This window comes from Trichosurus vulpecula, chromosome 3, assembly GCF_011100635.1.
Source record: "Trichosurus vulpecula isolate mTriVul1 chromosome 3, mTriVul1.pri, whole genome shotgun sequence".
Taxonomy (NCBI): Eukaryota; Metazoa; Chordata; class Mammalia; order Diprotodontia; family Phalangeridae; genus Trichosurus; species Trichosurus vulpecula.
In genome coordinates, this window is record NC_050575.1 from 316,777,555 (window position 1) to 316,802,585 (window position 25,031).

At 39.0% G+C, this 25,031-nt stretch overlaps 2 protein-coding genes across 5 annotated transcripts in view; one reads left to right on the forward strand and one right to left on the reverse strand.

Moving 5' to 3' along the window:
• The window catches only part of GFPT1 (glutamine--fructose-6-phosphate transaminase 1), a 74,270-nt gene extending 49,447 nt beyond the window's left edge, over positions 1–24,823 (reverse strand). For 2 of the 4 annotated variants that reach the window (XM_036750315.1, XM_036750316.1), the window contains exons 1-5: positions 24,470–24,732; positions 5,735–5,842; positions 5,269–5,376; positions 3,015–3,140; positions 682–740 (exon numbers count right to left, since the gene is read on the reverse strand). In XM_036750315.1, the coding sequence (XP_036606210.1) occupies positions 682–740; positions 3,015–3,140; positions 5,269–5,376; positions 5,735–5,842; positions 24,470–24,476 (408 nt within the window). In that variant the 5' untranslated portion in view covers positions 24,477–24,732. Of the gene's footprint in view, positions 1–681; positions 741–3,014; positions 3,141–5,268; positions 5,377–5,734; positions 5,843–24,469 lie in introns of all 4 variants that reach the window. The other 2 variants (XM_036750318.1, XM_036750317.1) reach the window with 2 other exon arrangements.
• On the forward strand, positions 6,966–11,951 carry LOC118841288 (elongation factor 1-beta-like). Its single transcript, XM_036748657.1, has 3 exons — positions 6,966–6,980; positions 11,239–11,430; positions 11,475–11,951. The coding sequence occupies exons 1-3, from the start codon at positions 6,966–6,968 to the stop codon at positions 11,949–11,951; spliced, it is 684 nt and encodes a 227-aa protein (XP_036604552.1).
• Positions 24,824–25,031: the final 208 nt, after the last annotated feature.

Genomic DNA, 25,031 nt, shown 5'->3' on the forward strand with positions numbered 1-25,031 from the left:
TTTTTTGTTTTGGTTTTTGGATGGGGGAAGGCAGGGCAATTGGGGTTAAGTGTCTTGCCCAAGGTTACACAGCTAGTAAGTGTGTCAAGTGTCTGAGTCCGGACATGAACTCAGGTCCTCCTGACTCCAGGGCCAGTGCTCTACTGACTATGCCATCTAGCTGCCCCCAGCTTACATATTTTTAAAAAATACAGTCAAGTTATCTGAGTTGAGTTTTTGGTTGTTTTATATTCCAGATAAATGTCATTTCTATTACAAACAGGAAATACAAAACTGCTTTCCCTTTATTTGAAAGTATCAAATCACAGCGATCTACAATACAATTGACATGCTTAAGGTTCACTTTGATAGCCCCTAGGTAATATATTAAATATTTCAGAGTGGTTTCAGGAACGTGGAATCAACAAAGACAACAACCTCTATATGTGTTATTAGAGACTAACTCAAGAGTACCAATGCTCAAAAAAATTCATCTCATTAAGTGACCAACCTTCTGATACCTTTCCCAATTTATCTAGACCAGTTCTCAAATGAGATATGCAATCTCCCACATAGCCTAAAAGACAACTTCTCATTCTTCTTATACATATTCTTATATATATAATTCTTATATACATACATATATATATATATTCTTATAAAATTAGGGACTTGAGATCTTATTTAGGCCTCTGTGCTTACCAGAAACTTTCTCAAATCTTTGTAGTTGGTGATGATCCCATTGTGAATTACAATAAATTCTAAAGAAAAGAAAATATGTTTTGACAATACATACTATATAAAGGCCTAATGAACACAAGAATATAATAATCCAATCAAAAGTTTTGAAAACAGATTGTTACTTATTTGTGGGACATCTTGCTTTTCAACTTATTAATAAACAATCTTTCTTTATTCTTGTTTCTGCAAATACAGTATATACAGAGAAGACCTTTAACCAAAACACTTAAATTCTTCATTTTGAGGGAGGATGTGAATCAAATATAAAACACTTTGATAAAAATAAGCAATCTGACTTAGACTCGTATTTTGCAAGTTCCAAATGATACATTCATAGAATGAAACTGGGAAGTGACGAGACAGCACAGAAGATTATCAAGGTTCAATTAATTCACCTTAGAAAATGGCTCTAGATCAGAGAAACTTACCTTAAAACATATCCACAAAGGTATATTCCAAAACCAAAGACAAAATAATCAATATATGATAACATCTTTTTAAAAGTAGTGATGTGACTGCCCAATTCAAAGAGCAGATAATCAAGTCAACTATAAAATTATTTTTGTCCAGGTATATAATGCAAACTGTATTTCCAATGCTAACTTGTTATTAAGTAATTTTTGATCCAGGAAGAAAAAGGTATTTAGGTTCATTTTCTTAAATGATTAAAACTAAGAAAATGCATAGACCAACATTATTTTTATTAACTTGCTCCCCAAAAAGTAGTTTAAATTAAATTGCATTAAAAATCTCCAAAAAAAATAGAAAATGTTTTTGCTAGTTTAAAAAGGGAAAGGAAGGTATTACCTCCAATAATGTATATTTCAAAGTGAAGCAAAAATAGAGAACAATTTAAGAATACATATTCACATCAGATTTTAAAATGTTTTGGGGAGTGGGGACAATCTGTCAAAATACAGGGTGTCCCAAAACTTTTTGTCCAGTTTTAATCTTTGTTAACTTCAGAAGTACAAATGCTACAAACTTACCCCTTCAAAAAAAAACCATTTAAAAATTTAAATTTTTTACAATTATTTAGTTTTGTGAATTTTGAAAAATTAATGTTTAATTCTAATTTTTGTTTCAGTCCCTTTGCTTGAAGATAGTAAATACTGAAAAAAAAATCAACTGCATTCTCTAGCTAGCTAAGCTTAATGCCGTAACAGTATTAAGATGAAAACTGGTTTTCCATTAAAAGGAGGATCCCCACAGAAATTTAATTGACGACTGTTTAACAAGAGAAGAAACTATGGCTGAAATTCAGAATGCATTTGAATAGAGTCCCAAAAATCAGTGAGCCATACGTCTGCTGAATTGAACGTTCCAAAAAGTACAATGTATAAAATCCTAACAGTGTAACTTCATAAGCATGCTTACAAGGTTACAATTGTTCAAATGATACAAGAAGATTGCTATGTTAGGTCGGACTTCTGTCAAATGATAAAATCAAAAACAGAAAATTCTAATGATGTTCTTGACAAGTGGACCTTTTCTGATGAAGAAACTTTCCACAAAGTGGAAAAGTTAACCATCACAATTGCCCCATACAGAAAAGCCTCAGCAAATCAAGCAACATGAAAGACTCTCCAGAAGTTAATGTTTGGTGTACCACTAAGAAGTACTACATTATGGCCCTTTCTTTTTTGAAGAATATACAGTCAAAGGCAAATCTTTAATGTCACACAATTGACGGGGCATCCTGTCATTATGAATTACTTTGTGACATTTCTGGATGACACTTTGACACATTTCCATATGACTGTGGATTGGTAAAAGAGGTGCACCTCAGTTACCTGATCTATCTCCACTAGGCTTTTTCTTGGAGACCCTTGTCAAAACTGTCTTGTTTGCATCAACACCTTGTTCTTGGATGATCTTAAGGCTAGGATTACAAATGCAATCCTTTTAATCCACTGAGCAGCTGAAAGTTTTTACGAAGTTCAAAAATCTACTAGAAAATATATAACACAAGAGGCTTATGTTTAATTTTAATAAGAAATGTCAATATTTTTAAATTTAATTAACCTTTCAAATCTTGTTTTTGTAAGTTGGTACTTCTGAAGTAATTAAAACTTAAAACTGCACTAAAACTTTTGGAACATTTTGAATAGATCCAATTATAAATAGTGGGCTTTTTGATATGATAGCTATAATTCTAAGCTAATTCAATATTCTCTGATACAATTTCCAAGTGGAATTTGAATGTCTCAGACCCATGCTGAAAAAACAACAAAACCTGTGGTTTACATCTTGCCTTCTACCATTTATCCTATTGCATATGAATCTGCCCATACCATTGTTTTTATCAGAGCGCTGTGGATGGCTATTAACTGGATTAGGTTCCCCATGGGTGGCCCAACGGGTATGAGCTATTCCAAGATGGACATCAAATTCTACATCCAAGTCCATATCCTGTTGTTCTGAAAAAGATATGATGGAAAATTGTAATCTTAAATCATGCAATACAGATCATGTCAAAGAATAATAAACATATGTACTAAAATATTATTCAACTGTAATGAAGAATTAATTGAACAAAATATCTTGTTCAAAAATACTTAACACTTAAGAGTTAACACAGTTCCCCAACTGATAATGGTCAACAAATGTTAACAGCTCTGAAGGGAAGAAATCCAAAGTCTCTATAGTCATATGGAAAAAGCTCCAAATAACTAAAAACAAGAGAAATGCAAATTAAAGCAACTCTGAGGTTCCACCTCACACCTGTATGACTGGTAAAGTTGACAAAAATGGAAAAGAACAAATACTGGAGGAGCTGCAGGGAAACAAGCCCATGGAGGCACTAATGGAGAGCAGTGAATTGGTCCAGTCATTCTGGTCAGCGATTTGCGAATAAATCCAAAAAGTTATTAAACTGTGCATACCCTTTGACCCAGCAAATCCCTTCTTTATAATTACACAACTACCACATTAGTTCAAGCCTTCTTCACCTCATGCCTAGATGATTACAACACACTCCTCCTTAGCCTCCCAGCCTCACATCTTTCCTCCCCTCCCCCTTCCCACTTTAGTCTATTTCTCTCACTGCTGCCAAAGGAATTTTCCTGAAGCACCACTTTGACTATGGCACTTCCTATACACAATAAACTCCAATGGCTTCCTACTGCCTGCAGGATGAAATGTCAACTCTTCTGTTAAGGCTTTAAAAGTACTCCATAATCTGGCCCCAACTTCTCTTTCTAGCCTCATTGGACGCGTTACTCCTCCCTCCAACTCTCTGCAACACAGTCAAATTGGCCTTCTTACATATGGTTCCTACATACAACACATTCCTTAAGCTGGTTCCTTACATATGATATTTCAGCTCCTATCCCTGTGCCTTTGTGCTGGCTATCCCATGTGCCTAGAACGAACTCACTCCTCACCTGACTCACAGCATCCCTCTGTATTCAAAATGCAGCTCATGCACCATCTTCTGAATGTAGAAGCCCTGCCCTCCCTCTCAAACTACTTCCTACTTAATTACCTTGTACTTTATTCTCTCTATATTCATTCTGTATATACATATAGATGCATCTATGCATAAATACTTAAATGCAGAGAAACATCTATCTATGTAATTAGATATAGATAGAAATATGCTTGCTGTTTCCCCATTAGAACATTAATACCTTGTAAGTATTGTTTCTTCACTGGATTCCTATCCCCAATGCCTAGCTTGTTGATTAAGTGCCCTACTTAATCCAGCCCCAAATGGATCTACCTCCATACTTTGTTGATGGCAACAGCCTTCCTCCAAACACCTAGGCTCTAAACTCTAGGAGTCACCACGGAAATCACAGGATATGGGAAGTTGGAAGACATGCTAGAAGTCATGTGGTTCCATCGAAATCTTTGACTCCTCTCAGTTACCAAATCCTTTACTCTTTCTGTACAATCTCTCTTCCATTCATCCTCTCCTTTGCATTCACACTGTCACTATCCTAATTCTATAACCTCTCACTGGGATTTTATCAGCCTCCTAAGTGGTCTCTTTGCTTCTATTGTCTTTCCCTACTCCATTCAATCCTACATACTTACACTTGCTGCCACCTTTCTAAAACATAGATATTATTTATTTCCAGTGACTTGCTCAAAACTCTTAATGGCTCCTTATTACAACAAAGTAGGTAAAGTCTATCTCCTAATGTAACTAAAACAGTCAGCAACACGGCACCAAGGTAACTTTTCTAGCTTTATCTCTGATTATTCACCTACATTTAGAATCAGAAAAATATCATAATTGTCTCCAACTTCAAAGATTAGCTAGTCTAACACATATCTGACTGAAACTTGCCTCTATGATAGCCCCAATGGGTGGTTATTGAGCTTCTATTTGATGAACTCCAAAGAGAGGTAACCCATCACCCTCCTGAGGAGGCCTGGTTCACTTTTGTACACCTCTAATTATTAAGCTTATCATAAAGAAAAACTTCCTAAATCTGCTTCTCTATATCTTTAATATATTGCTTCTCCTTATAAATTAAAAGCTGATGAACATGAAGAAAAGTAGTTTGAGGGAGTCCAGAATGAAACTTAGTATATTACTATTAACTTCTTCATCCAGTGCTTTAACTTTCCCTTTCTTCTTAATAAGCTGGATTTTGCAGGCATTGGTTTCCCAGTCTTTGTCATTGCCTCCATCAACTCCCACTCCTAAATATCAACAAAAAAAGGAGAAAAAAAAAAGCTTAGTCACTTGCTCAGAAAATGACATATATATTAAGTTTGAACAAAAAATATTAGGAAGTTTCTGTAGAGTTACTTAAGATGTTTTGTCCTTAGTTGAGGTTTTAAAATTAAAACTACATGATTATCCCTTAAAAGATTAATTTTTTGTACAATTATTTATAACTACTAAAATTCTGTAAATAAATCCTTAGCACTATTAAAGAAAATTCATCAATTATAAAATAATGATTAGAGACTTATCACTTTACCTGATTCAAAGTTTATATTCAAGACATATGCAAAAGACATTTTAGGATACTACTAAAAAGAAAATACTAAATACCAGCAGAATCATATCCTCTATACTCCAGTCTCTGAAGTCCCTTAATGAGAGTCTCCAAGATCTCTCTCCTTGTCCGTGGAACATGGTAGTTCAGGTATGCAAATATACCTGAAAGGAAGGAGAATCAACAAATAATTATTATAACTAAGCAGGAGAAGCTTTTTAAGTGTTTATAGGCATAATTAACTATACAATTTAGAATTAAACAGATGCTACATGCATAAAAAAACAAGCTAAGATTTTCAAGAAACTCCTAGTTTCTGGTTTTCAGAAAATCACTTTGGTGGCTGAATGAATGAAAAAGCTTTTATTATGGGCAAAGCACTGACCTAAGTACTGGGGATTCAAACAGAAAAGTAAAATAGATCTTGTCCTCAAAAAACACATACTCTAACTGAGGAAGACAACATATATAAAAGAATTCAGCTGCAGAATGGATGGAAAGGTCAGAAAAGTCCTAAGGGTGCTGTATCAGGGGTAGAAGGCAGGGCCCAAGAGACTTTAGAGTGAATTAGCAACAGGGCAAATGGTAAGGTTCAAAAGACCTTAGGACTTAGTGGCAAAGTGGATGGTAAGACCTCCATCTTGCCAGAGGATTACAACCCTGCTTATCTAATTGGTGTGAACATCCATTTCTGCCCCAAAATTGAGAAGGTAGAGTAGACCTGAGGGTATGAGTGGAAGAGGGGTTCTGCATTCCCTTCCACAAGAATAAGGAGGAGAAGAGGGGGTTATCAATGAACAGAACTAAAGGATAAAGAGGAAGCGTACACTGACAGGAAGGTTTAAGGGAGAAGGGCAAACCATAATATTCCATCAAGCTTTCTAGCATCTAGCTGTGTTCTGGACAACCTGGAGCAGGAAGAGAAGAAGCGGTGCTCCCACTGGTGGAAGCTGTGTGCAGACTGGACTGGAGTAGGGAGAGATGAAGCAAGGAGGGTAAATATGAGAATATGGCAATAGTTCAGACAACAAGTGATAAAGGCTTAGACCAGACTGAGTGAATCAAGAGAAAGGGGACATATATAAGAGGTGTTCCTACAAAAGCAGAAATGGCAAGATGTGGCAACTGATTGAAAATTTAAGAGTGTGAATTCTAGGAACTGAGTACAGCTGAGAATACCAATAACCCTGAAGAATTTCACATTGTGCTTAGAAAAACACATGACCATGGACTGCCTTGAAAAAGTAGTAAGCTCCCTGTCACTGAGGATTATCAAGCAAAGGCTGAATGACCGTCTATCAGGTATCCCTTTGTAAAAAGGATTTATATTTCAAGTCTGGACTGGATTCAATGGCCAAAAAAGATCTTTCCAATCCTAAGATTACTAATTGATTCTAATGAGCTTTGTATCTCCACCAAAACCCAGTACATTCTTTGTACAAAGTAAGTACTAATAAAATGGTTACTTGTTGGGGGGAGAATAACATCTGACTAAAAACTGATTTCCAAGAAGTACCTTGAGAATTAGGCTTTAGTACTGAAACTGCCCTGGAAATAAAGACCCTACCCCTCTGATCCTCCCCACCAAGGGATCCTTACAAAGTTCAATAGCTCTGAAGGTCCATGGGAAAGCCAACCTAGAATTCAAAACACTGAATTTTTAACGGGGGGCTCTTAAAATCAACATGTAAACTGTACCAGGAAGCAGGTAAGGAAGGATTTCTGAGCAATATGTCTGCCTGAATAGAGATTCTTATACATGTACTCCAGTAAAAATCTAAAAATAGCACTGGACCAAATAATAATCAAGAAGTCTAATGTGACTTCTTTACCTAAAAATTGAAGAAAAAGTAAACCAGAAGCTAAAGGGCAAGAAGAAAGAGGGCCTGCCAGCAAAGCCAGTGCCTGCACAGACAAATAAGACAGTAGCCTCCCTGAGTAAATGGAAACCAGCCAAAGACAAATGAAGCCTATAAGGATCTGTATCCAGAGGCAGCAAGAATGGATGATTCCAGCAAGAAAGCCCCAGGGTAGAAAGAAATCCAGAGCAGGTATCTTGGAAATGAACAAGAACAGAAACTAGGCCAGGCACAGGAGCATTCACCCTGGCATCAAAGTCTCTAAGATTCCCAGCACTCTGTCCTGAGACATCATAAAGGACTCTGAAGATCCAATGGTCTAAACTTCAAATACTGGAAGTGGGAGGGGGAAGGAAGTGTTCTTCAGAGTAGGAACACATATTACTGAGGTTGAGACCAAGAAAGGCTGAACATCCAACTCGAAAGCAAAGTAAGACAAGGAGCCTAGTCCTGGCACACCACTCCAATTAAGTAACTGAGACTATCAAGATTAATAAACACAAGAAGATACAGAACACTGCACAAGAAATATAAAAGACCCAGAGATACCCAAAAATCCAACCTAGATAGAATACTACCTAACAACTGTAAGCACTCAAAGGAAAAAATGGCTATACCACAAGGACTCTATGAATAACCAGAAGAAATGAAGCAAGAGATTAAAAATAATAATAAAATAAAATCTCTGGAGAAAAGAACTGAAAGAAGAATATAGCTTAAAACGGAAATGGTAAATTTTACTCAAGTAACTGACTACGAAAATTAGAACAGGTCAAAAAGAAATCAATTATTCTGAGACAAAAAAACAGCAGAACAAAATCAAAAAACTGAAGAGAAAAAAGAAAGAAAACATAACATATCTGATATTTGGGGGGATGGGGGGGAACTAACCTAGAAAACAAGTCAAGGAAAGATAATCTAAGAATCACCAGATTCTCTGAAAATCATGATCTGCTCCCCTACTCTCAAAAAAAAAAAAAAAGCCTAAGCTATATTCCAAGAAATCATAAATGAGAACGGCCCAGATCTCCTAGAACCAGAGGGCAAAGTAAAGAAAAACACTTGAAACCTAAACCACTGTGTTATTGGGAGAAGGGACTTGGGGTGCCCTAGCAGGGAAGTTCCAGGGGGTTCAGAAAAAAGCAGGACTCTGAGACTCCTACAAATGGAGGGCTAAGAACTTACAGCACTCTGACTAGGAGGTTCAAGGGGCCCCAAATTCTACAGCACTCAGACCTGAGATGTTCCTGTGGGCCCTTAAGAAAGGAGCATTCTGAAGTCAAATGATCTAGGGCAAGGATGGGAAACTAGAGCTCAAGGGCCTTTTCTTTGTAGGATCCTGAGAGGTAAGAATGTTGGGGGGTTTTTATTTTTTTAGATACAATAAAACTTTATTTAATAACGTAAAAACCATTCTTACCTCAGGGTTCTTACAAAAACAAGTCTTAGTTTGATCTAGGTCTTGAAACCAAACCTGCAGCAATGTGAGTACAGACACACCAGGAGAGGAAGCAACCACCAAACATTGCTTTTTCTTCATATGCCCTACAGCACCTACAGTAGAGCCTTACAAATAGTATGTACTCAGTAAATAGTTTTGGGATGATTAAATCAGAAGATTTTGTTGTGAAATATAAATATACGCAACTGTACTAGCAGAGGTAATATACAAATGAAATAACAGCTTTTTTTTAAGTAGAGGTATTGATTGCCATGTAGGGAAGCTAAATATCACAGAGGTAGAGTGCTGGGCCTAGAGTAGGAAGAGCGAATTTCAAATCCAGCCTCAAACACTTACTAGCTGGGTGACCCTGGGCAAGTCGCTTAACCCTGTTTGCCTCAGTTTCCTCACCTGTAAAATGAGCTGGAAAAGGAAATGGCAAACCACTCCAGTATCTTTGTCAAAAAAGGCCCACGTGGGGTCACGAAGAGCCTGACACAACTGAAAAAGAACTGAACAACAGCTATGTAGGCAGGTTAAAGAACTTAGGTTTACAGGAAAAGTTTGTATAGTCCACATTGCTTTTTTTGACTTTTTAGTCAAAGTGTTTCAGTGTTACAAAACTTACAGAAATGTCTAATTTATAGACCATGGAGAGGAAATACAAAAATCTATTTCCACAGGGAGTTGCGAGACTAAGAAAAGTATTTGATTTTTTTCTATTCTGAACATCTAAAAATATTTCCTATCTGTCCTAAAAGTGCCAAACACCTTACGAGGTAACCTTTGATGAAGAATTTTATGTCACGTAAAACGTACATTTTATATGATAAATATATGTAATACTTTCATGTTCACAAAGTATTGTTGTTACTCAGTCGTTTCACTCACATCCAACCCTTTGTGGCCCCATTTTGGCTTTTCTTGGCAAAGATATTAGAGTGTTTGTCATTTCCTTCTCCAGTGGATCCATTTAGTCAGATAATTAGAGGTTAAGTAACTTGCCCAGGGTCACACAGGTTGGCAGTATCTGAGGCTGGATTTGAACTCAGGCTCCAGGCCCAGTGCTCTATCCCCTGAGCCACTGGCTGACTCCTACTCTCTCTCATTTGATCCTCAAAATTCTGGGAGGTAGGTACTATTATAATCCTCATTTGACAAATAAGGAAACAGCTTGGGAACAATTAAGTAACTTGCATAGGGTCACTCACGGAGATGGCAGGTGTCTGAACAGGGATTTGAAATAAGACTCTAAATCTAGCACTCTACCAACAGCTTCTGTACACATAAGTAAAGAAAAGGAGAGCTACACCAGGTACAAACAGGAAGATAGGCCCAAAAAAAGGTATAAGGAATCTTCTACACATTGCCACAGTACGCTGCTTGGCAATACACCAGAGCTATGTAATTAGGTGCCAAGTAAACTAAGTAAAATTATAACCTGAAGTTGTAGAGAAATGAGTCATTAAGTAAGGACAAATTAAATTTCACAAATCATAATAACAGAATGCAAATAAAACTTTTGTGATGCATGTTATACAGGTATCTAATGGGGAAAAACACCTCACATGATGAGGTTCTTTTAGTATTTTAATAATTAAATCCCCTGGACCAATACAGGAGAAAAAAGGTGTAAAATCAGCTCTACACAAAACACTGTTATAATTAGATTCCAGTGTATCTGTTCTTCTTTATTCGGACAAATCATTATCAAGAGCTCTCCATACTTCCCCACAAATAATCATAGGCTTCATTCATGATAGAGGAATAGTCACAGAAAGAATAAGTTTGACAGGGAGAACAGTAAAATGAATGTAAATAATATGTAATTATAATGACCAATCTTAGCCCTGGAGGACAGCTGAGAAAATGTACCTCCCTCACTTTAGGAAAGGGAGGGGAGATTTCTTATCTGGTCAAATAGAGAGTGTTAGGTGATGACACTGAGCAAGTCACTTAATCTCCCTTTAGTTCAGGTTCCTCATCTATAAAAAATGAATTACTTCTAAGGATCCTTATTGCTCTAACTCAGTAATCCTATAGGCTTATGAAACAATCCAAAAAGAAAAACACTGATAAAGAACTGGAAACTAATAAGTTCCTGTGTATTGGGTAATGGCTGAACAAGCTACGGCACATGAAAGCAAAAGCATACCACTGTGCTATAAGAAATGATGGGGGCATGTGTGACCCAGAAGCAGTACCTGGGCCTGGGTATTAGGTTCTGCCACAATTCACTGCGCCCTTACTTTCTGACCAGGTCCCCCACAGGATAGCTCCCACAGAGAAAGGGGGAGAGAAAAAGGGACATTCTGCCATCAATGAGGTGTTAACCAGAGAGTATACCTTCAACATTCATAAGAGGCTTCATGGAGTAGGCTTTGAAAAGCAAGCTCCTAGGGCTCTAAAGGAAATCCGCAAATTTGCCATGAAAGAAATGGGAACTCCAGATGTATGCATTGACACCAAGCTCAACAAAGCTGTTTGGGCCAAAAGAATAAGCTTGCCAGGAATAAAGAGGCTTTTGGGAAGTATGGGTGGTCTGCTGATGTAGAAGATACCACCAGAAGTGGAGCTACAGATAGCAAAGATGATGACAACATTGATCTCTTTGGGTCTGATGAGGAGGAGGAAAGTGAAGAAGCAAAGAAACTAGAACTCCTTGCTCAGTATGAATCAAAGAAACCAAAAAAATCTGTAGTTGTTGCCAAGTCTTCCATTTTACTGGATGTAAAACCTTGGGATAATGAGACAGATATGGCAAAACTGGAGGAATGTGTCAGAAGCATTCAGACAGATGGCTTGGTCTGGGGATCTTCTAAACTAGGTCTAGTGGGATACGATATCAAGAAACTTCAGATACAATGTGTAGCTGAAGATGATAAAGTTGGGACAGATATGCTGGAAGAACGGATAACTGCCTTTGAAGACTATGTGCAATCCATGGATGTTGCTGCCTTCAATAATATCTAAAACTTATCGTCCTCAAAAATGGCATTTAAATAAAAATATTTGCAAGCAAGAAAAAAAAAAGAAATGAAGAGGACAGCTTCAGAAAAACCTAAAATGACTTAGATGAACTGACACAGAGGAAAATGAGCAGAATCAGGAGATGAAGGGAGAGAAAATAGTTTTTGTTAAATTTTAAAACTAAAGAGAAAAATATTATAGGTTTCTACTATCATAATAACACCTACTAGATACAATAATGTTATCTGTCATAGTGGACAAGAACACTAGGGTAAGAGAGGGGGGGCCAAGATGGCGGCTGGAAAGCAGGGACTTGCTTAAGCTCTCCCCCAAATCCCTCCAGACACCTGCAAAAAATAGCTCTGAACAAATTCTAGAGCTGCGTAACCCACGAAACAGCAAAGGGAAGCAGGTCTCCAGCCCAAGATGGGCTGGATGGTCGTTGGGAAGGGTCTATCGCATGGTGCTGGGAGCGAAGCGCAGCCCAGAGTGGACCGTGCCAGGACAGACCAGACGGGGAGTCAACTGGAGCAGGCCTTAGGGACACAAATCATTGAGTTGTGGCAGTTACCAGATTTCTCAACCCACAACACCAGAGACCAAGGAGCAGTTTATATGGGAAAACTGCTAGATCAGGTTAGAGAGTGGTCCAGCCCTAGCCCTGGGGGTGGCAGAGGTGGTGCAGCAGTGGCAGCAGCAGGAAGCTCCTGCGGCTGCTTCCAGAGCACCAGTGTCAGATGCTTCCAGAGTCCCTGGGTCACAGAGGGAGGAATCAAGCGCGGACCAGAGCAGGAGTGCAGGGCTTGCTTTGCCCTGATTGGATCTGGGTTGCAACCCTGGTTGGCGGTTCTTGGGGGAGGAGGAGTGCTGTTGTGGCAGAACTTGCTGTGACAGTGGAGTAGAAGTAGCTCTGAAAACAGCTGCACAGCCCCTAAAGCTCGGGACAAAGCAGTCATACCCTGATAAAAAGCTCAAGGGTCAAGTAGTTGGCTGGGAATATGGCCAGGCAGCAAAAAAGGATGCAGACTCAGACTCTAGAATCTTTTTTGGTGACAAAGAAGATCAAAACATACAGTCAGAAGAAGTCAACAAAGTCAAAGAGGCTATATCAAAAGCCTCCAAGAAAAATATGAATTGGGCTCAGGCCATGGAAGTGCTCAAAAAGCACTTGAAAAAGCAAGTTAGAAAAGTAGAGGAAAAATTGGAAAGAGAAATGAGAGTGATGTGAGAAAACCATGAAAAACAAGTCAATGACTTGCTAAAGGAGACCCAAAAAAAAATACTGAAGAAAATAACACCTTAAGAAATAGACTAACCCAAATAGCAAAAGATCTCCAGTGAGAAGAATGCCTTGAAAGGCAGAATTAGCTAAATGGAAAAGGAGATCCAAAAGACCACTGAAGAAAATACCGCCTTAAAAATTAGATTGGAGCAAGTAGAAGCTAGTGACTTTATGACAAATCAAGATATTATAAAACAAAACCAAAGGAATGAAAAAATGGAAGACAATGTGAAATATCTCACTGGAAAAACCACTGACCTAGAGGACAGATACAGGAGAGATAATTATAAAATTATTGGACTACCTGAAAGTCATGATCAAAAAGAGCCTAGACATCATCTTTCAAGAAATTATAAACGAAAACTGCCCTGATATTCTAGAGCCAGAGGGTAAAATAGAAATTGATAGCCTCTTGAAAAAGATCCCAAAAAGAAAACTCCTAGGAATACTGTCACCAAATTCCAGAGTTCCCAGGTCAAGGAGAAAATAATGCAAGCAGCCAGAAAGAAACAATTTAGTATTGTGGAAACACAATCAGGATAACACAAGATCTAGCAGCTTCTACATTAAGGGATCGAAGGGCTTGGAATATGACATTCCGGAGGTCAAAGGAGTTAGGATTAAAACCAAGAATCACCTACCCAGCAAAACTGACTATAATGCTCCAAGGTAAAATATGGACTTTCAATAAAATAGAGGACTTCCAGGCTTTCTCAGTGAAAAGACCAGAGCTGGATAGAAAATCTGACTTTCAAACACAAGAATCAAGAGAAACATGAAACGATAAACAAGAAAGAGAAATCATAAGGGACTTACTGAAGTTGAAGTTTACATTCCTACATGGAAAGATGATGTGTGTAATTCCTGAGACCTTTCTCAGTATTAGGGTAGTTGAAAGGAATATACATATATATAGACAGAGGGCACAGGGTGAGTTGAATGTGAAGGGATGATATTTAAAAAAATAAAATTAAGGGGTAAGAGAGGGAGAAAGGGAGAGATAGAATGGGGTAAATTATCTCACATAAAAGTGGCAAGAAAAAGCAGTTCTGTTGGAAGGGAAGAGGAGGCAGGTGAGGGGGAATGAGTGAATCTTGCTCTCTTCAGATTTGACTTGAGGGAATACAATACACACTCAATTGGGTATCTTACCCCACAGGAAAGTAGGGGGAAGGGGATAAAAAGGGGGGATGATAGAAGGGAGGGCAGATAGGGGGAGAAGGTAATCAAAAACAAACACTTTTGAAAAGGGACAGGATCCAGGGAGAAAACTGAATAAAGGAGGACAGGATAGGATGGAGGGAAATATAGTTAGTCTTTCACAACATGAGTATTGTGGAAGTGTTTTACATAATGATACATGTGTGGCCTATGTTGAATTGCTTGCCTTCATAGAGAGGATGGGTGGAAAGGGAAGGGGGGAGAGAATATGGAACTCAAAATTTTAAAAGAAGATGCTCAAAAAAGAAAGTTGGTTTTGCATGCAACTGAGAAATAAGATATATAATGAATGGGGCATAGAAATCTATCCTGCCCTACAAGAAAGTAAGGGGAAAGGGGATGGGGGTGGGGGGATTGGGGTGACAGATGGGAGGGCTGACTGGGGAACGGGGCAATCGGAATATATGCCATCTTGGAGTGGGGGAGGGTAGAAATGGGGAGAAAATTTGTAACTCAAAATCTTGTGGAAATCAATGTTGAAAACTAAAATATTTAATAAAATAATTATTAAGAGGAAAAATAAAAAAGAATACTAGGGTAAGAAGGAACCCCTGGATTAGACATTTGAACATACCTAGACCTCCATTTTCTTATCTGTAATATGAGAGGCTTGGCCTATGTGATCATTAATATCTTTTCTACTTTTAAAGTATAATGATACAATAATTGAACATGAATAATTTATGACAACATGATAAGAGAAGGGCAGAAGTCGGTTTTCTCCTGCAATTACAAACAGAAAAATCACTGCTGTTCACACAAAAGCTTTTAAAAAAAGTGATTTTTAAAATGAGAAACAAAAGGAAAACTTGCCTAATTTTTAAAATGAAAAAATGGTTCAAATGTATTCAGTATGTATTTACTATAAATTAACTTACAATTTCATTTAATGGCCAAGTAAATGGGTCAAAGGATCCATTCTACCAGTGTGGGCATTGCTCTAGGGCACATAAAGAGAGATAGAAACAAAAGGACCCCCATATAGAAAAAAAAATATTTATGGCAGCTCTTTTTGGGGTGGCAAGAATTGGAAACTGGGGGTGGGAAGATGTCCATCAATTGGAAAATGGCTAAACAAGTTATGGTACATGAATGTGATAGAATACTATCTGTATACTATGCTGTAAGAAATGAAGGGAATGGTTTCAGAAAAACCTAGGAAGATTGTATAAACTCAGACAAAATGAAGAACAGGAAAAAAATTTACTCAGTAGTAGCAATATTATAAAGATAATTTCAACTGTGAAAGACTTAGTAACTCTGACCAACACAATGACCCACAATAATTCCAAAGGACTCAAGATGAAAAATACCATCCACTTCCAAATAGCCAACCAATCAACTAAAAGGGCAGATTGAAGCATTTTTTTTCTCTTTCTCTTTCTTGCTTTTCTCCCCCTGACCATGCAAATGTGGAATTTGTTTTGCATGTCTTTCTATTTGTAATGGTTTTGTATTGCTTGACTTCTTAATGAGTCCTGGAGGGGCAGAGACACAAAGAAAATTTGGAACTGAAAGTGAAATTTTCAAAAAACAGAAGCAAAATAAGTAAGAGATAGAAACAGAAGGAAGATTCAGTAGGCTCAGAGTTAGAGTAAAGAAAATGTCTTAACTCCTCTCTCCCAACTCCATCTTTTCACCAGCTGTCTCCCACGCCTTCAATGCTCTCTCTCCCCCCTCACCTCCACCTCCTGGCTTCCCTCAAGACTCAGTTCAAATGTTATCTTCTGCTGATGGTTTTTCCTAATCCCGCTCCCACTTCCAGAGCTTTTCCTCTGAGTTCACCTCTTATTTTTATACTGTATCTCTATTGCGTGTACACAGTTTTGTGTGTAAGCTCCTAGAGGACAGGGACCTTGTTTTTACCTTTCTTTGTATCCTCAGCACTTAACACAGTTCCTGGCATATAATGCTTGTTGACTCATTGCCTGATACTTACTTAAAACTGTGGCTATTTAAGTAAAATATAATCTTCACAACATAGCATACTACAGTGAAAACAAGAAGGGACTTGAGGTCAGGAGAAATGTGCCTATGTTCAAGTCTTAACTCTAATTCACTAACTATATGACCCTAGGCAAGTCAGGTCTCCTTGCCTCAAATTCCTCATAGCTGGACTACCACAGGCTAGTTGCAGGAAAATATTTTGTAAACTCTAAAGTGATATATAATGTAAATATGAATTATTTCCCCTTATAAATATCCTTTAAAATATTTCAGAAATTTACGACAGTACTTTCTGCAACAGAAAATTAATTCCTTCAATTCTTTTTTCAAATATCAAAGCTTATTTTTTTAAAGTAATAGATTATTTTATCTTTAGATTTGGTGTGTATGTGAAAGAATGATTTAGGTTAAGTCATTAGAAAGTCCCAGTGATATAAAGAATTAGTATCAATAAAAGATTTTTAAGAACTGGGGGAAAAAAGAATGATAGATTTGAAAATTTTACTACAAATTCCTTAGGACATTCAAAACCTAAAAGACTTTTTTTCTTTTTTCCTTGAGAGGCAACAAGGATAGGCCTAAGCACGTCACTTCATCAATCTAGGTCTCTATAATGGGGATACTGACAAGGTCCTTGTGAGGTTCAAATGAGATTATATATATATATATATATATATATATATATATATATATATATATATATGTATGTATACCACCTCCCAGGGTCCCTCTCTTACTTTATAATGCAAGCCAAGCACCAACTTCTTTGGGAAGCTTTCCTAATCCCCCCAATTGCTAGCACCCAAACTACCAACTATTTAACTACTTTGTATATACTACTTCGTTTTTAGTAACTTTATATTTACACTGTATATGCTTTTATATGACAGATGAATGGTTAAACAACAATTGGTCTAAAAAGATCTAGGGTTCTAATGGAGTGCAAGCTCCATGTACATTCACAGTGTGATATGGGAACCAAAAAAAGCTAGTACATCTTGGGCTATATATCAAGAAAGACAGCTTCCAAGCATAAAGAAGTAACAGTTCCTCTAGTCTTCCCTAGTCAGACCACATCTTGAGTATCACATTCAGTACTGGGCACCATGGTTTAGGAAGGCTATCATTAGGCTGATGAATAGTGTCCAGAGCAGAGCAACCAAGATGGTGAAAGATCTTCAGTACTTACATAAAAATCAGTGGAAGGAATTGCAGAGACAAAACTCAAGATCAGATGTGGTGATACACACTCGTAATCCCCTGAAGCTGGGGAGGCTGATGCTGATGGATTTCTTTATCTCAGGAATTCTGAGCTGCAGTAGGGTTAAAGCCAATACAGTGAGACCCTGAAATGGGGAGGGAGGACCACTAAGCTGACCGAGGAGGGACAAAGAGGCCCAGGCCAGAAAAATATATCAAAGCTTCCAAGTCAATCAGTATTGGGATCAGGTCCATAAGTGCTTGCTGCACTTCCAAATGGGGTGAAGCAGGGAGATAGAGGAAAGATAAGAGAGAGGGAGAGATGAAAGGAGAGATAGAGAGGTGAGAGGGAAGAGATAGAGAGAGGAGAGAATGAGAGGAGGTAAGGGTAGAAAGAGAGGACTGGAGGTGGGAGAAAAACTATCATGAGAAGGAGAGATTAGATTTATGTTTGACTCAAGAAAGCAAAACTAGAAAGAGATTGAAGTTGCCAAGAGGATAATTTAGGCTTGACGTCAGGAAAAAACCTTCTAAAACTTAGAACTATATGAAAGTAAAATAAGCTGCCTTGTAAAGTTTCCCCTTCTTTGCAAGTCTTTAAACAGGCTAGAAGAACACTTGTCAAGTATGTTATATTGGGAATTCCTTTCATGTATGGATTAGATTGGATGACTGATGAAATCATTTCTAATTCTCAAATTTTGTGATTCTATGAATGACTTGGAGGGAAGACCTCCCTATAATGTTGGCTAAATCTTCTTCTATGGAGTACTTATGGAAGAATATAAACAGAAACTACACAGGAATATCTAAATTTTGAGGTAAGGGATACAATGAAATATTATTAAAACCTCTAACTCTTATAAGGAAACAGTGCCAAAAATAGTAGTGTTCAAGTACTTCATAAATCAACAAGCATTTATTAAACAACTAGTATATGCCAGGTACTTAGCTGAGTGCCAACGATACAAATTAAAAAACAGAAACCATCCTTACCTTCAAGCTTATAGTTTATCAGATATAAGCATTCATATAAGGAATAAAGGAAATGAGCATTTATTAAGCACCTACTCTATGCCAGGTGCAGTGCTAAGCGCCTTACAAAACTTACCTCACTTGATCCTCACAACTCTGGGAGGTAGGTGCTATTATTGTCACAATTTTACCAGTGAGGAAACTTACACAAAGTAAAGTGACCTGACCAAATGTCTGAGACCATAGTTAAACTCGCACCTTCCTTCTTGACTCCAGGCCCCAGAGTCCACTGCCCCACCTACATGGTTGCTCTATAAAACCTTTTTCCAGAGATGTAAATGACCTTTACACATTAAACATTTAACATATATTAGGGTTCTACTATAGACTAGGCATCACATTTTATAAACTATTTCATAACATTTCTATAATTTCTAGAGAAAGGAATGGTCTGATAATGTCCTAAGGATCATTTATTCCTATCCTCTTCCCCACTTTAGAGATGAAGAAACTAAGTCTCAGAGAAGTATCACTGTATCTGGCTGGTCTCTGTGGATTTAAAGCCATCCACGCTCAAAAAAAGGCAGAATACTGAGCTTTAGTTTATTCTCCTGCACAAATAACTTTCATATAGAAGGAAGTCAGAGAAAGGTTCCCTGGTACAGTTCAGGCAAAGAGCTGGTTTTCTGGAATAAAATCTAGACATGGATAAAATCCTTTACACAATCATAATAGCTGTGAAATAGCTGAAGGAAATTGTCTTAAAAGCTTGTAAAGGTGCAATGATGATTTCAGGATGTTTAGCAAGTCAATCTCCTGGTACAACTCTTAAAAAGTCTTCCCCAAACCTACTCTATGCAACAATTCTGCTGCTAGTGAATTGTCCCTAGCTAATAAGCTCAATGACAAAGTGGGGTGGTGAACAAACTTGTCTTACTTTTAACGGTTTCTCCATAACTCTTGACAAATAGTTTCCAGAACTTTTTTCATGTATTTTATAAGAAAAAAAATCCTAATTTCCACCAAATGTCAATCACACCTGGAATCTTGCTAGGCTTATCATGATGGGAGTAAATAACTAGGAGCCAGAAGTTCTTCAAATGTTAGCTCAGTCTTAACCTTTTGACTCCTATCTCTGAGACTCACTTTCCTCATCAATAAAGATGGAATTATATACCTCATAGGTTTGGAATGGGAATGTTTGCTAAATACTTTTTAAAAATCAGACTAAATAGCCACCACCATTCCTCTAAAGCATAATCCACAAACTCATATATACTCATGGACATTTCCGATATGTACCTAATTGAAATACAATACTTCTTTCTACTTTCCATTTTCCAGGAATAAGAAAAAAACAGATCAAGGGCCAGAACACCTGGTACTTTATGTACATGCTACTCACTATTCAGGAAAAGTTCCTTAAATACTAAATAAAACATTGACTGAGGAGTCCATTTGAATCTACACTAGAATGCTTTTCTGAAACTAAGCTGTCAGTTGCAAAATGGCTCTACTGATTAAACAAAGGGTTTAATTTACGGCATTTTATACATACTAATTTCTACTATCATAATTTCAGCAAGCTACTTGTAACTTTTGAGTCTAGTCTATTCTTAGTTTTAATCCAGTTTTCATCTTCTGAGGCTGAAATCAGCATACTTAAATTAAACATGGGAAAAAATATTAATGAACAACAAGCCATATACTTGACAGTTTCCACCAGTATGCAACATGGTATTTAAGATCCCATTTAGCTTCTATGACACTACAAACACTTTCAGATAAAGTAGGATGATATACAGTTGACAATTACAGGTTCTGATTCAACAATCCAAAAAACATCTTCTAAGGGCCTACTTAGAATTAAAAATGCCTACTGTTCAGACAATGACACACAGTTGGATGGACAATTTATAGCACTCATCTAACAGTATAAATATCTTGGGCAAACACCTAATCAAAAGGACCATGAGTTGGGTCCAAAATTTAGCAAGGAGAGTAAGCTAAGTTATTTTAATGATCCCCAAACTTCTCCATCGAAAACTACTCTTTTAAATAACAATATTCTTCCAGTAATATTGTAAGGCTGCAAGTCATAGAACACAAGAGTATCCTATGAACCGAAGTTGAGGATCAGTTAAAGGACAATTGAAAAGTTCACAGTAGGCATGAGCAGGCTGCAATACACTATAAAGTAATTATGTATGGAAAAGCAATGTAAAGGATACTACCCAAAAAAGTGTGATTGAAAAAGAGAGGTTGAGCACATGGAAAGAGCAAGGGATAACAACCATGGGTCAGTCCCCATCTTCCACTGTTATTCTCAAAATGTCAACAGAGGCCAAGAAAGGCCCCTAAAATATTGGATGGAAATGCTGGGGGAGTAAGGGAGATATGGAAGGACAGGAGCAAAAAGTAAGACAGAATTAGAAGGCACAGATTACCTGAATCCTTGGAAGAAACATAATCCTATCATAGTATAATGGAATAAAGGAGAAAGAACCTTGTGTTAGGTGCAGGTGATAAAAGACCTATGGCATCAATGGGGAATGGCTGAACAAATTATGGTATATGAACAATAGAATATTGTCATACAACAAGAAACAAGTATGACAGATTCACAGAAACCTGGGAAGGTTTTATGACCTGATATATACTGTGCATCACAATAATTTAGAGGAAAATAATGATGAAAGACTTAAGAACTCTAATTAAAATAATCAATCATAACTTCAGAAGGCTGATAATAAAGCATGCCTCCTGCTTCTTGGCAGAGAACTAATGGATTAGCAGTATCAAACAATGCTTACTATTCAGATACTGCCAGTGATTGATTTTGTTTAACTCTGTCTTATTGGAGAGGAGGGACATAGGGACATGTTACTGAATTTGAGGTGTAAAAAAAGAAGAAAAAGAAAAGGAGGGAAAGGGAGAGAATTAGGAAGAAGAGGAGAAAAAGTCAAGTACATTACATTTTTAAGCTACATAGCAAAAACATTAAAAAAAATCACAAGGGGATGTGGAGCAATTTTGTCATTACCTTAAGTTTAAAATTAGGGGTTTTTTTTGATGAATGGAAAAGGATTTCACAAGTTCATACACAATCCTCTTTTTAGTTAATTCTTTGTACACTGAATGTGTTTGTTGAAAACTAAGTTCACAAAAATAAATTTTTTAGAAAACAGCAATCTGGTTCTTCAAAGCATTTGCAGTCTAGTAAGAAGACTATATATAACATGTATACAAATAAATAAGTTCATATGCTACCTTTTCTAAGGACAAAGAAGAGACGCAGACAAATTGCTTGTACTATGAAAACTTGAGGAGGACAAGAGCACTAGAACCTAAGAGATCAAAGACTTCTTGGAGGAGGTGGCATCTGAGCTGGGCCTTGAGAGAAGAATACTTCACAGATGAAGAAACAGAGAACGTGCACTCCAGCATGTGATTCAATAAAGAAGCAAAGGACACAGCCACTCTGATAGCTGACAATTAGTTACAATATTTCTTTATTGTATGGAAGATAGTATAAATGCATATGACCTTTTTAAGGGATGTTAAGTAATACAGATATACACTAAAAGAGACAAACACCCAGAAACAAAAGAATACACAATAGCCTTGATTTTTAAACATTCTTGGAAATGCTTTAAGCAGATATTCTCCATAGGATACTATAGATTAAAAAAGTTTTAATTCTTCACCTGGTGGCGATGAGTTTTTCCAAACCTGGTCCTTGGAATAATCTTGGTTCTTAAACGCTTTACTTGTATAGGACAAGCTCTTACAGGGCCAGCAGAGCAATAAAGGCTGCTATTGTACTATGTGTTTGGTTCAGAAAAACCATTCTAGCTAAGTTTGGAAACTTCTGTGTTTAGTTTTTTAGCTTTAGTTTGGAAACTAAAGGGCTGACCATTAATTACCTTATGTTTTCATCCAAGAACTAATGAAGTCCATCTATTAAGGAGTAGAGAAGACAAGCCCTACATTAGGAATAGCTAGGAACCGCAGATCACCAACTCAGCTTACAGCTCCCTTTTCTCAGCCACCAGAGAAGAGAAACTCTTGTGGGTAAGAGGCCAGTCATTCCCACAAATACCAATTAACTTTGGGGTAAGCAAGCTGAAGAGATCTAGGACAGCAATAACCTCCAAGCTATCCCTCCTACAAGCCTAGCCCCAGCATCCCTTATTCAGAGAAACAATCCTTGGGGAAACGAGGCATAGCAGATGTTGCAGACTGTTTCCTCAGCAGCCATAACTATAGTTAAGATCTAGAAAAGGAAGTTCTCATCAACAAAGTCCCTGGCAGTGTCAATAGTTCAATTTCAAAATTGAATATGATTATACCAATGGAAACTGCATTGAAGATGCATTAGTATCTGCTCTACCTGTTGCACTCTAAGGACCCCTAGGTTTTCTACCTAACCTGTAGGTGGAAACCTCATATGTATGTTATCCCTTCCTGTTATGTGAGTTCTTTCTGAACAAGAACTGTCATGCTTTTCTATTGGTATCCCCAATATTTAACAGTGCACTGCACATACCTAATCTAAATTACTTTTTCATTCATTTTCAGAGATCCTACACTATGCTTGGGTGAAAACCCACATCGACTAAAGTCTTGAAGAAGGAAATGAATAATACTCACTCCTTTAAAAGCACTGCTACATAAGTAAGAAGAAAGTGGGCCTGTTAGCTCTAATGAATCTGGCACTTCATTTGCAACAGGCTCCTAATCTCCTTTCAACAGGGAGGGATCAAGGATAGGAGGGAACAACTGCACTTACAGTTATTTATTAAGTCCACTAGTATGGAAATAATTTCAGTAATGAGTAAGGACAGCATAAATTGAGAGGATTTTATAAGTACCGTCAAGCTGGAAAGGACCCATTTAAAGTCAACTGAGACCTCACACGGTGGCCATCCCTTCAGTCTCACTTGACTCTCACTGTAATGATTTATAATTAATAATAGCCAACACTTATTTATGTGCAAGGCACTGTGCTAAGCACTTTACAAATATTTCCTCCACAGAATCACACCTGGGACATCCTAGTTCGATCCAAAGGGGACCACAAATCCCCTCCACTGACAGCACCCCGAGCAGTGCTACTCTTCCATTTAAAGGGAAACTCACTGCCCCGGGAACCAGCCTTTTCCACTTCGGGACAGTTCTAATTACTAGCCAGTTTTTCAGCATGGACTGAAATGGACTGCTCCTCCGCTGTCCTCTGAGACCAAGCCATACAAGAGGCTTTCAAATGCTTAGGAAAGGCTTCTCGGATGCAGCCCCCTTCCCTCCTCTCCGAGCTGGAATTAACACCCCCAGTCCCTTCGCAGGGTCTCCCCCAGGCCCCCGTTTCCTCCCCGACACGCACACGGAGCCGGGGCCACCAGGGGCTGCTCAGAACTGTCGATGACCACGCCCCCTCCCTGGACAGCCTGCTCCGGACTTCCCGCGTAGCCCTCCCCGCACCCGGGGGCCCAGTCTCAGCCACCTCCCTCCCCTTCCCTGCCCCTCTAAGGCACCCGGGCCCTTCTCCCCTCCTCAGCCCACGGAGGGGACGGTGGGGGAGGGGCTCATTCCTGCGCCTTCCCCAAACTCTAGAAAAGGATGGTGGAGAACCGAGAGAGGGGGCGGGGCCGTGGACCCTCCCTCTTTTCTAGACCACCCGGACTGGGAGCAGGGAAGGAGGTTCCCTGCCCAGCCCACCCCGGGGATCGGAACCCAGGTCCCCCATCACCTCCATCCATACCTACTCCAACAGCCCCTCCTCCTTCTGGAGAACGCTCCCCCCTCCAACGGTATCCAGCCTCGCTCCCTCGCAGCCCCAGCCCCTCTCTCTGTGCCCTCACTCTGGCACTCCCCAAGGCCCCCCACCCCATCTTACCGCACATGGTGAGAGGTAGGTGCGCGCGAGCTCGAGGCCGGGGGCTCGGAGAGCGCAGCTAGAGGCGGAGGGGCGGGAGGAGAGCGGAAGATGCCCGAGGGACTGGGACGCGTGCGCGAGAGGAGCTCAGAGGGAGGGGGAAGAGGAGGCCGAGGGATGCGACGACCAGTCCGCACGCCTGCTAGTCTGCCTACCGAACTACCTAACTGACTGCCTGCGCCGCGGACTAGCCTAGCTCACTACTGCAGCGGCGGCGACGGAGGCGGGGCGGGCTTCCTGCGGACGCTCCCAGGCTCCGCCGCTAGCAACGGCCGGGCCCCGCCCCCTCCTCTTCACGCCCCTCCCCTCGCGCATGGCGTGTCGCGTTCCTATTGGGCCGGTCTCCCGCACCTCAGTCTCAAGGCCCGCGGCTTTCCCCTGCCAGTCTCTCCACCTCCCTTCCCCGGCCTCCCTCCCCACCCCCCCCTCCCCTTATGCCTCGCGCTGCCACTGCCCTGCTGGCATGAGAGACGTGGCACCCGGAGCTCGTGTGCCCGCCCGCAGCATCCGTTTAGAGATCCTG